We start from the raw sequence: 11,405 nt of genomic DNA, 5'->3' as shown, positions 1-11,405 counted from the left end.
CACATCAACCTGATTTACCATTGGGCACCTTCACTTTTGAGATCTCTTTTAATCTTCACAGAAAGCCCCAAAGTTGATGTGGTTCATCCCATTGTCCAGCTAGGAGGACAGAGGCTTGGAGAAGGACAGTAATATTGTGCTGGGTTTCACCGCCGAGGAGGCCTCTGCTCCGGGATGGCTAAGCGGCCTCATTGTTTTTGACATTTGGCTGGTTTTCAATTTGGGGGTGATTATAAACCCGCTGCTGTGCTCGGCCTTTTTGTTTCCTTTCGGGTTATTTCCTGAGGCTGTGTCCCCCAGGAGGGATGACTGGGTAAAATGTATAAGGTTTTTGTTGCCAGATGGCTCTTTAGAAAAATGGAACCAGCCTGCAGGTATGGGCAGCTCTGCCATCCTGTTCACCCACTTCCCCTTCAAGGCCAAGTTGTGTCATTTTTATTTGTTCTGTTTTGTGACTTTGTCACACTTTTTTTTTTTTTTTTTTTTTTTTTTTTTTTTTTCTGTTGGCCACCCCCAGTGACTTGGTACCAAAGAACACTTGGCTGCTTTTAAAACTCAAAATCACTCTGGAGGGACCATGATTTCGTTTTACTGACATCATTGTAAAGAATGTGCCTCAGCCGGACGCGGTGGCTCACGCCTGTAATCTTAGCACTTTGGGAGGCCAAGGTGGGTGGATCACGAGGTTAAGCGAGGTCAAGAGATTGAGACCAGCCTGGCCAACGTGGTGAAACCCCATCTGTACTAAAAATACAATTAGCCGGGCATGGTGGCGCACGCCTGTAATCCCAGCTACTCGGGAGGCTGAGGCAGGAGAATCGCTTGAACCCAGGAGGTGGAGGTTGCAGTGTGCTGAGATTGCGCCATTGCACTCCAGCCTGGGTGACAGGATGAGACTCTGTCTCAAATAAATAAATAAATACATACATACATACATACATACATACATACATACATAAAATAAAATTACCCCTGGCTGGGCGTGGTGTGGCTCATACCTGCCTGTAATCCCAGCACTTTGAGAGGCTGAGGTGGGCAGATCACCTGAGGTCAGGAGTTCGAGACCAACCTGGCCAACATGGTAAAACCCTGTTTCTACTAAAAATACAAAAATTAGCCGGGCGTGGTGACACATGTCGGAAATCCCAGCTACTTGCAAGAATTGCTTAAACCTGGGAGGCGGAGGTTGTAGTGAGCTGAGATCACGCCACTGCACTCCAGCCTGGGTGACAGAGTAAGACCCTGTCTCAAAAAATGAAAAAAGTATCCCTCAGAGTGTTTCCCAAACTCACCTAGTGTCCACACAGCATGTTCAAATGGTCAGTCTTGTGTGTGCTTTATCCTACTTGTTGACTGAGCACTGGTGAACGTGTCTGCGAGGGCTCAGGGCTGGTGGCTCTCCAGAGCTGCTGAAATCAGAGATGTGTGCAGGAGGCGGCGTGGCTGGCATACGGGCATCTTGGTGGCAGATTTGTCTGGCCAGGGATGCATGCCTGACAAGAGCATATTCCAGATCTCCGTAGGTAGCATTCTCGGGAGTGGTTAAAGGCTGGGCATCCCTGGAGGATGGTCTGCTCTGGGAATTGACTTGTCCCAGGATGGACTAGATGCCCAGATGCCCTCTCACCTTTCTCAGATGGCCAGTGAGCCAAGGTTAAATGCTAAATGTCAATATGTGCTTGGGCGTGACTGGCCCCTGTTTAATATGGGAGACCAATGGGAGTGGAGGGTAGAGGTTTGAGATGAGAAGATAGAGGTTGTACCTCGAGAATCATTGCATCAGCACCTCCTGAGCCCACAAAAGGATGGGATTGAAGGAAATGAGATAACCCGAGAGCGGTTGTCCTTCTCAAAGGCTGCCACCTGGGTGCTTTCAGGCACATGAAAGAGAAAATCGAAGTCCAGCTGGAGTCAGGAGGGCTCCACAGCAGACTGGCTTCGGGCGTGTCCCAGGCAGGGTCCAGGTAGCATCTGCAGGATCCATCATCCTCTCTCCATCACCTGCTTGAGGTCCTCCATGTGGGTTTTGCCTGGTGTTCCAGGGAGTTCGGGGCTCTCCACACCCTGGAGACAGCAAGGTGGGGGCAGCAGCCACAGACCAACCTCTGACCCAGTGGAAGCCTCCTGGGCTCCGGTTGGGCCTGTGCTTCTCGTGAACCAATCCTTGCATGTATGCGGGGGTGGGGGTTGGGAGAGCAGTTCAGTGTGTTCATTGGTTTAGTCATTAGGAATGAGAGTGGCAGCCAGGTGTAGTGGCTCATGCCTATAATCCCAGCACTTTGCAAGACCGAGGCAGGCAGATCACTTGAGGTCAGGAGTTCGAGACCAGCCTGGCCAACATGGTGAAATCCCGTCTCTACTGAAAATACAAAAAAATTAGCCGGGGTTGGTGGCATGAGCCTGTAATGCCAGCTACTCGGGAGGCTGAGGCGTAAGAATCGCTGGAACTCAGGAGGCAGAGGTTGCATTGAGCCGAGATTGCACCACTGCACTCCAGCCTGGGCGACAGAGCGAGATTCCATCTCAAAAAAAAAAAAAAAAAAAAAGGAATGAGAGTGGCCGGGGGAGAAAGGTGGTCCCCTGTCCTCCATCTGCCACTGGAGAAGTGAGCATTGGGAAGTGAGTCTCCTTGCCTTCGGCTGGGGTGGGTGCTGACTCTGAAACCCATCCGGGGCTCTCCAGACTGAGGACCTGACCCCTGGGCTGAGTTCAGCACCACCTGTGATCCAGGAGGACCATTTGCCAATAGGTGGGGCAGGCAGGGCCGGGGCTGCCAGACTCTCCGTGGTGAAGTTGCTGCTCTTGCTTTTTGCAGATTCCAGACCCAGGAGGAGCTCAACGGTAAGTACCCCTCCCTTGCCCCCACCTCAGCTTCGTGCCCCTAAATCTGACTCCTTCCCTAACAGATCTGAAGTTTTGAGAGCTGCTGGGGGAAGGGGGAAGGGAGAGGGAGGGGATGGAAGGGCCATTTCCCTCCCACAGTGCCCAGGGTGCAGGCCCCTGCTGCAAGTCCTGCTGAGTCTGCCCCACCGCAGGGACCTCTGTGCACAGGGGCCTCGCCTGGGGCCTCAGCCAGGCCTTGGCTAAGGATGAATAGCCCCACCCTCACAGCAGCCTCCAACTCCTGGCTCAGCCTGCCGGGAATTTCCAGAAGGGCCTACAGACAGTGGATTTGGTTTGAGCCGCTTTTGGGTACCAGGTCTGGTCAGGAGAAAGACTGTGTTCATTTCCCCCTTTTCTCTACTCTTCCGTGAGTCTCATCCTCCAAGCTAGATGACAGAGCAGGTGGCTGTGGTCCATTCCTTTTTTTTTTTTTTTCCATTTATCAATTCTTCCATTACTTTCTTTTAATTCAGGCATTCATACAGTAAGAAGGGTTTCTGTCCTTTCAGTTTTCAATATAATATACAGAACCATAATACTAGTTCAGTTTCAAATTATGGGGGATCACATTCGAATACGTTTGGATGTTACAAGTGGCTGTTACAATACTGAGAAATTTCATGAAAGAGGTATTCGACAATTTGTAAGGTAATCAAATATATTTTTGCTGCATAGGCCAACGCATTAATAGTAACTTGTTTTAAAATGCAGTCTTTTGGCCGGGCACCATGGCTCACACTTATAATCCCAGCATTTTGGGAGCCTGAGGTCAGGAGTTCGAGACCAGCCTGGCCAACATAGTGAAACTCCGTCTCTACTAAAACTACAAAAAGTATCTAGGTGTGGTGGCACACGCCTGTAGTCCCAGCTACCCGGGGGGCTGAGGCAGGAGAATTGCTTGAACTTGGGGGACAGAGGTTGCAGTGAGCCGAGATTGCACCACTGCTCTCCAGCCTGGGTAACAGTGAGACTCCATCTCAAAAAAAAAAGCAGTCTTTTAACCTTCATATTACTATAAAAGAGTATTCAAGATTATGTATTAATGTTAGTGCCATTTGCCATTAAAAGTAATGGCAAAAACGTGATTGCTTTTGCACCAAGCTAAAAGATATGTTGTCTGTGCCTTGAGAATCCTTGCGTCAGCACAGGCATCCCTGCCTCCTCTGAATTACTCGAACTCACTCCATTTCGAAGGCATCAGGACATTTCATGAGGCCACTTCTTTACCCTTACCTGTAACAGTCAAAAACTAAACTGACACTTTCCTCATGACATAGCTGTTTTTAGAATGCATGAGTGTGATCATAAAAGACTATTTTCCAGGATATTGGGGCTGGGGAGCTGGAGGGGCTGTTCCAGGAGACGGGGGTCTGGAGCTGGTACTTACAGACTTTGGTGCTTATGAGTGTGGATTATGGACCAGCTGCCAGGGTTCAAATCCCAGCTCAGATACTTACTGATGGTATAACCCTGGGCGAGTTACTTGACTCCTCTGTGCCTTGGTTTCCTCATCTGTAAAATGGGAAGGGGGCTGTTACCCACCTCATACGGTGGTTGTGAGGATTAACGTATGTCTTTAACATAGGTCTTTAGGACAGGGCCACAGACGTGGTGAGCACCCTGTGAGTTGCTGACTGTTACCCAGTTAAAAGCAACAGACTTCACCCAGAAAGCTGAGAAGCCCAGGGCAGCTCATGGCAGCTTTAAAGCAGAAAGGGAGACTCACTGGGGTCTGTAGAGATGACAGAAAAGGGGCCTCCCAGTTCAGAGACTGGGGGGGAGTTGGGGGGTACCCTGCAGTAGCACGCATTCCCCTCCCACAGCAGTTCGAGAGTGGTACGTTTGTGACAAAACCCAGTGCGGAAGAGCTGGGGTTAATGAGCCTGCCACCGAAGGAGACCTGCCGCAACGTGGGGGCAGCCTGCCCGGAGAGCCTGCCGCTGTGGGATGCCAGCCCGGCCGGGGGCCCCTCGTCCCCCAGGGACCTTCCTGAGCCCCGGGTGTCCACGGAGCACACCAATAACAGGATTGGTGAGTCAGCCTGTTTTGGGAGGTCCTCTGCAGCCCAGGTGCAGATGGGAGATGAGTACGGGGCCCTGGGCCCTGGAAGGGACCTGGAGACCCTGGAGCCGAAAGGACCAGCAAAGGAGAGGCATAGATTCTTCACCCCAATTTAAGTTTCTGTAAGTAGGGACAGCAAGGGTACTTACCTCATAGGCCATTGCGCGAATTCATGAGCCAGTGCGCATGAGGTGCCTGCTATCACTCATGTAAAAAATGAACGCCACCCCAGCCCCCAACACCGAGCGCCCGAGGGGACAAGAAGAAGATGTGCCAGTGGTCATAGGACCTGCCACTTGTCTGGCGCATTCCAGGCACTGTGCAGGCGCCATCTCTTCATCTCTGATTGTCTCACCACCTGCTTTGGATGGTGTCTTTCTCCCCATTTTACAGTTGGGGAAACTGTGGCTCAGCGGGAGAAGGGATTTTCCGCATCGCATGGCTACTAAGTGGCACAGCTGGGACTCGCCCCTGTGTCTCCTGGGCCCTGAAGCCTTTGGTTTGTCCATGTTACCACCCACCCTCTGCAGAAGCAGGAGGCCAGATGGGGCCCAGATGTCCAGAGCTTCGCAACGGCAACTGCCGCCAGCCTGGACAGACATCTGCTTTGGCCTCCTGTGGGCCTCCCTGCCTCCTCTCTTGCTTCTCGTCACCTTGGTACAACTAGGGCATTTTTCCCAGAATATATACCTGGCTGTATTGCACCCCTGCTGAAAAGCCTCCAGTGGCTTCCCATTCCTTGTGAGATGAATTCCAGCATTCTCATTCCAGCACTCAAGGCTGACAGTAAATTGTAGCTCCCCCACCAGACTCACCTACCTTCTGACCCCACAGTCTGCCCCCTCCCTCGCGCAGTCTCCCGAATTTACAGACCCCTGTCTCACGTCTGAGCTTCTCAGTGGGAGCTGCCCCCTCGCCTGAAACAGCCAACTCCACTTCCTTGAATCCAGTTAATTCTGCATTTCCTGGGGACCCTGCTTATTTGCCTCTTCCTCCAGGAAGCCTTCTGTGCCCTCTCCACTGTGCTATGCTCCCTGAGAACCCGGGCATCCCCTACCCGGTGTCCTAGCACCCAGCGGTGTGACTGTGTGTTTATAGCCCTTCCTCCACCTCCACCTGGCTTTGTGCTCCCTGTGGGCAGGGCCTTGGTGGACCCCATCTCTGTCACCTCTGGAGGGGCAACTGGCACTGGGATGATACTGAAGAGTCATTTGTAATTGTCCTGTGCATTTCTATGGCAGACGGTGGTGGCCAGAATTTTTCAGGGCAGTCATCTTCTCTTTTTATTTTTTCAGCCTCCTGAGTAGCTGGGATGATGGGTGAGTGTCACCACGCCTGGCTAATTTTTTGTATTTTTAGTAGAGACGGGATTTCACTATGTTGGCCAGGCTGGTCTCGAACTCCTGGCCTCAAGGTGATCTGCCTGCCTTGGCCTTCCAAAGTACTGGGATTATAGGCATGAGCCACTGTGCCCAGCCTGGGCAGTTTTTTGTAACAAACTGAAACTTCTGAAATGGTAGCTTTTAGTAAGTTTTATTTGAAAAGTATGTATTTTGGGAAATACCATCAAAGGCTTCTTCAGAATTCCTAAGAAGTCCTGATTGGAACACCTGAGTGCAGTGCCTGCAATCCCAGGGGTGGGGTTCAGAGGGTGTTTGATGGGGAGGAGAAGGAAGTACTAGGCTCCCAGGCGGCTGGCTCAGGCGTGGGCTGCCCTCCCCCGGCATGGCCTGCAGGCCTTGCTAGTGAGTGGATTGGGGGGCCACCTCCGCCATGATGGGAAGGGCAGGCCTTGGAGGTTCTCTTGCGGACCCAAGACACAGGCACCTCCCTTGTCCTCCTGATGCCAGCCCAGGGGAGTGTTCTCCCTTCCCATCCAGTTCCCAAGAGGGGTCACACTGGGGTCATACATCATCCCTCTCCCCATGGGAACCGAGCAAGAGAAGAACCCCTTTCCCCACAACTTCCTCCCCTGCCCTCCCCACCTGGCCAAGATGAATTCCCTGGACTCTGGAGCTCTGGGGAGGGGGCAGGAAATCCATGCAGCCCTCAGAAGCCACTCCCACAGCCTAGGGGGTGGGCAGCCTGTCATGGGGGCAGAGCTGGAGCGGGGCAGACCGCTCGTGGCCGGATCTGAAATTCCCAGACCCTCTGTCACTTCTGAACTCAGTGGGAGCTGCTTCCTCACCCGGAGCAGCCAATTCCGCCGCCCTGAATCCAGTTAATTCCGGATGTCCTGGGGACTCCTGCTCATTTCCCTGAGGAATGTGAGGGGACCAGCCTGTCCCCAGCTTTGGGTGCTTCTCCCTCATCCAGCACCCCCACCCTCACTTCCCTCCCACCTGACCCCACCCACCTCTCATCTTCTCTGCCTATCCCCCTCTGGGCCTTCTCTCCCCTCCTGGAGTCTCCTCTCTCACCACCCCCGGCCCCCATCTTTTGCCCAGCCCTCTATAGGACTCCTAGGGCCGGGAGCCCACAGGCCTTGATGGAGGTGTGGGGAGTGTTGAGGCCCTGCTCTGCTTTGGGGTCTGTGGGGTTGCCCGGCCCACAGCCTGTCCCACATGCTGGGCCTTCTTCTCTTGCTGCTGTTTGGCATACTTCTCTCTTTCCCGGGGTGTTCAAAACCAAAACAGAAGAGCCAGCATCATGCAGGAGGGTTGAGGGTAAGGGCGACTCGAGAACCTTTTGGGGTTCCTGAATCCGAGGGGTATAACTGCATTACCCAGAGAGGCAGGGGTCCCTGCACACCCACCCCACCCCACCCCTCAAGTTCCCTCTTAAGCTTCCCCATTCTGGCCTCCAGAGTCCATTGCAAAACAGCCAGGAGCCAGCCCACCCCGAGCCAGACACCATCCGCTGGGCAGAGGCCAGGCTTCCCCACTCCCCGGCTCCTGGGCCACTGAACTCCCGTGAGCCTCCGTGTCCCCTCTATCAGAAGGTCACACCAGAAGCCCCCACATCAGACTGACGAGGACCGGCCATCTGTCCAAGCTCCCACCGTATGCTCGCAGCACAGCCACGCAGGCCGCAGGCAGGAGATCGGCTCCGGGCAGTAAGCCCTGAAATTCATGGCCTGAGCCAGACTGTCTCAATCATGGCCTGCCGGAACCTACTGAGGGGGCTGGGGTTTCTGCAGGATGTGACCGGCTGGCTGAGTTTGCCCAGACCAAGGGGGCTCTCAGGACGCGGGACTTGCAGTACTAAAACCAGGAGTGTTCCCGGGCAAGCTGGACAAGTTGGTTACCCGGGTTTGGGCTGCAGGCACGTGGATGGGCGCAGAATGGGCCGCCAGGGGGAGTGGGCGGTTTTTTCGGGATTTCTCCTAACTACTTGGCAACCTTGGGCAGGTCCTTTAACGTCTCCTGGCTTCAGGTTCTTATCTATAAATGGGAATCTTGATGGGGTCTGCCTTGCAGGAGGGCTGAGGACCCAGCAGCTGGGGTGTGGAAAGCGCTCGGTTCTGCTGTGTCTGCTTGTGCTCTGGTTACCCACGGCGTTGCCTGTTTTTGTCCACTGTTTACTTTCTCTCCCACCCTGTACTCTTCTTCCCTACCCATCCCCAAAGAAGTGCTGAGAAAATCCTAAGTACAAGTGGACTGGTTCTTAACTCCTCAAGGCCCAGCTCCTAGTTGTTCTGTTTCCTCTGAACTCCCAGGATGCCTGTAAGGTGTGTCAGAGAGGCTGTGCCGTCAGCCTGAGGCCACCCAGCAGGCATGCCAGCACTGGGCCTCCGCCCCTTCTCTGCCTCTTTGCTCCCATCCTGGCTGGTGCTCTGGCCTCCCTCGCTCACCCATCTTTTTGCCTTGCAGAGAAAATCTACATCATGAAGGCCGACACTGTGATCGTGGGAACTGTGAAGGCTGAGCTGCCAGAGGGCCAGGGCCTGGCGGGGCCGGCAGAGCCCGAGTTGGAGGAGGAGCTGGAGGCGGACCATGCCCCCCACTACCCCGAGCAGGAGACAGAACCGCCTCTGGGCAGCTGCAGTGATGCCATGCTGTCGGTGGAGGAGGAAGGGAAAGAAGACCCCTTGCCCACAGCTGCCTCTGGAAAGTGAGGCCTGGGCTGGGCTGGGGCTAGGAGGGCAGCAGGGTGGCCTCTGGGAGGCTAGGGTGGCACTGTTGGCACCAAGCTTGGGGGCAGAGGCCCATCTGGCCTGAACTGAGGTTCCAGCATCTAGTGATGAACCGGCCTGTCATTGCAGGGGGCTGGTGGTCTCTGCTTGTATCCCCCACTTAGCTGTCCCCTGACCCAGAGCCTAGGGGATCCGGGGCTTGTACAGAAGAGACAGTCCAAGGGGACTGGATCCCAGCAGTGATGTTGGTTGAGGCAGCAGACAGATGGCAGGATGGGCACTGCCGAGAACAGCATTGGCCCCAGAGCCCTGGGCATCAGACCCTCACCACCAGGCCCAGAGCCCACCGAGGGAGAGGCTGTGAGGCCGGCTCCCAGCGGCCCTGTAACCCTACCCTCTTCTCTCCCTGGACCTCAGAGGTGACACCCATTGGGCCCTTCCGGCATGCCCCCAGTTACTGTAAATGTGGCCACCAGTGGGCATGGAGCCAGTGCCCGTGGTTGTTTCTCCTGGGTCAAAAGGGAAGTCAAGGGATGGGGCGTCGTCAGCTGGCACCGTCTCTGCTGCAGCAGCCACACTGTAATCTGCGCTGGCATGGGGGCCCCTGCCTGGGCTGCAGGACCCTGCTGGTGCTGCCCACCTTCCCTGTCCTGTAGCCCCTTGGTGGCCTAGGGCCCAGGATCAAGTCACTCATCTCTGAATGTCCCCACCAATCCCCACCACAGCAGGCGCCTCGGGTCCCAGATGTCTGCAGCCCTCAGCAGCTGCAGACCTCCCCTCACCAACCCAGAGAACCTGCTTTACTTTGCCCAGGGACTTCCTCCCCACATGAACATGGAGAACGTCCGGCCCCGCCTGGGGTCCTTGACCACTCTCTGTGGGCCCCACCCGCTCTGTCCTGGGAAATGAAGAAGCATCTTCCTTAGATCTGCCCTGCTTGCAAATCCACTAGCACCGACCCCGCCAGCTGGTTCCGGCTCTGCACCCGTTGGGGTGCGGACGTCGAGAGGCACCACGGCCTCACCCAGGCATCTGCTTTACTCTGGACTATAGGAAACAAGACTGTTTGGAGGTTCCATCAGGATTTTGGGTGTTTCACATTTCACACTAAGGAGTAAAGCGGCCGTGACTTCCAGTCGGCTGGCCAGCCTGCTGGCTCCCCAGGGCCTTCAGACGTGTATGCAAATAAATGATGGATGAGGATGAGTCTTGAAGTTGCGGGCAGCCTGGAGACTCGTGGACTTACCGCCTGGAGGCAGGCCCGGGAAAACTGCTGTTTACTCATCGGCCAGCCACGTGCTCTCTGGAGGAAGTGGTAGTTTCTGAAACTGCTCAGATGTTTTGGGGAAAGTTGGAGAAGCCATGGCATTGCGAGAGATGGTTACACCAGAACCTGGACATTGGCCAGAAGCTTAAGTGGGCAGACACTGTTTGTCCAGTGTTTGTGCAAGGATGGAGTGGGTGTCTCTGCATCACCTGCAGCCGTGGCTGTAAGGCACACTGTAAGGCACACGCCTGCGAGGCAGGGCAGTCTGGCGCCCGTGATGGGAGGGATTGACATGTTGTAACAAAATAATGCACTTCCTCACCTAGTGGCCCTTCACACAACTTTTGAATCTCTAAAAATCTATAAAATCCTTAAAAACAAAGAACTGTAAGGCTGAGGACATGATCATTGAAATTGACAGTATATTATTAATAGAAACCCTGAGTATATTATTAATAGAACCTCTGGGAGTCTCCCCGCAGAGCAGGGATTCCTGCTGCACCCCCACACACTACGGTGGCCAGTCTCTGGTGGATTGGATATTTCTGGGGCTGGGAGCCCACTTCCTGCTGGGGCAGCCCTTCTCATTGCTGGAAGATTTTCCTTATCACTAGAGGCGAATTCTTTCTCCGTGTAATTGCTACTCCCTGGTCCAAAGCCTGTCCTTTGAGGACACTCAGAATAAAGCCACAGTTGGCCGGGTGTGGTGGCTCACGCCTGTAATCCCAGCACTCTAGGAGGCCGAGGTGAGTGGATCACCTGAGGTCAGGAGTTCAAGACTAGCCTGGCCAACTTGGTAAAACCCCATCTGTACTAAAAATATAAAAATTAGCCAGGTATGGTGGCAGGCACCTGTAATCCCAGCTACTCAGGAGGCTGAGGCAGGAGAATCGCTTGAACCTGGGAGGTGGAGGTTGGAGCAGTGAGCTGAGATCGTGCCACTGCACTCCAGCCGAGATGACAAGAGTGAGACTCCGTCTCAAAAAAATAAATAAATAAAAATAAGGCCACTATTGTCACAAGGCTCCCTTTAGGTATTTGTAGAAAGGTTTCTGGGCCTTCCCACAGCCTTCTTTCCTCTGGACTGGGCCGAGCAGCCGCATAGCTTTGGAGAAGGGA

At 54.2% G+C, this 11,405-nt stretch overlaps 1 protein-coding gene across 2 annotated transcripts in view; it reads left to right on the top strand.

Moving 5' to 3' along the window:
* TNFRSF8 (tumor necrosis factor receptor superfamily, member 8) overlaps window positions 1-10,671 on the top strand; it is an 82,726-nt gene extending 72,055 nt beyond the window's left edge. The window contains exons 13-15 of one of the 2 annotated variants that reach the window (XM_011996569.1): window positions 2,816-2,841; window positions 4,707-4,914; window positions 8,757-10,671. In XM_011996569.1, the coding sequence (XP_011851959.1) occupies window positions 2,816-2,841; window positions 4,707-4,914; window positions 8,757-9,001 (479 nt within the window). In that variant the 3' untranslated portion in view covers window positions 9,002-10,671. The remainder of the gene's footprint in view (window positions 1-2,815; window positions 2,842-4,706; window positions 4,915-8,756) is intronic. The other variant, XM_011996570.1, reaches the window with a different exon arrangement.
* The last annotated feature ends 734 nt before the right edge of the window (window positions 10,672-11,405 follow it).

This window comes from Mandrillus leucophaeus, unplaced genomic scaffold, assembly GCF_000951045.1.
Source record: "Mandrillus leucophaeus isolate KB7577 unplaced genomic scaffold, Mleu.le_1.0 Scaffold52, whole genome shotgun sequence".
NCBI classification, from domain to species: domain Eukaryota; kingdom Metazoa; phylum Chordata; class Mammalia; order Primates; family Cercopithecidae; genus Mandrillus; species Mandrillus leucophaeus.
Note: the sequence above shows the minus strand (reverse complement) of the source record. Positions and strands in the feature narration are given on the sequence as shown.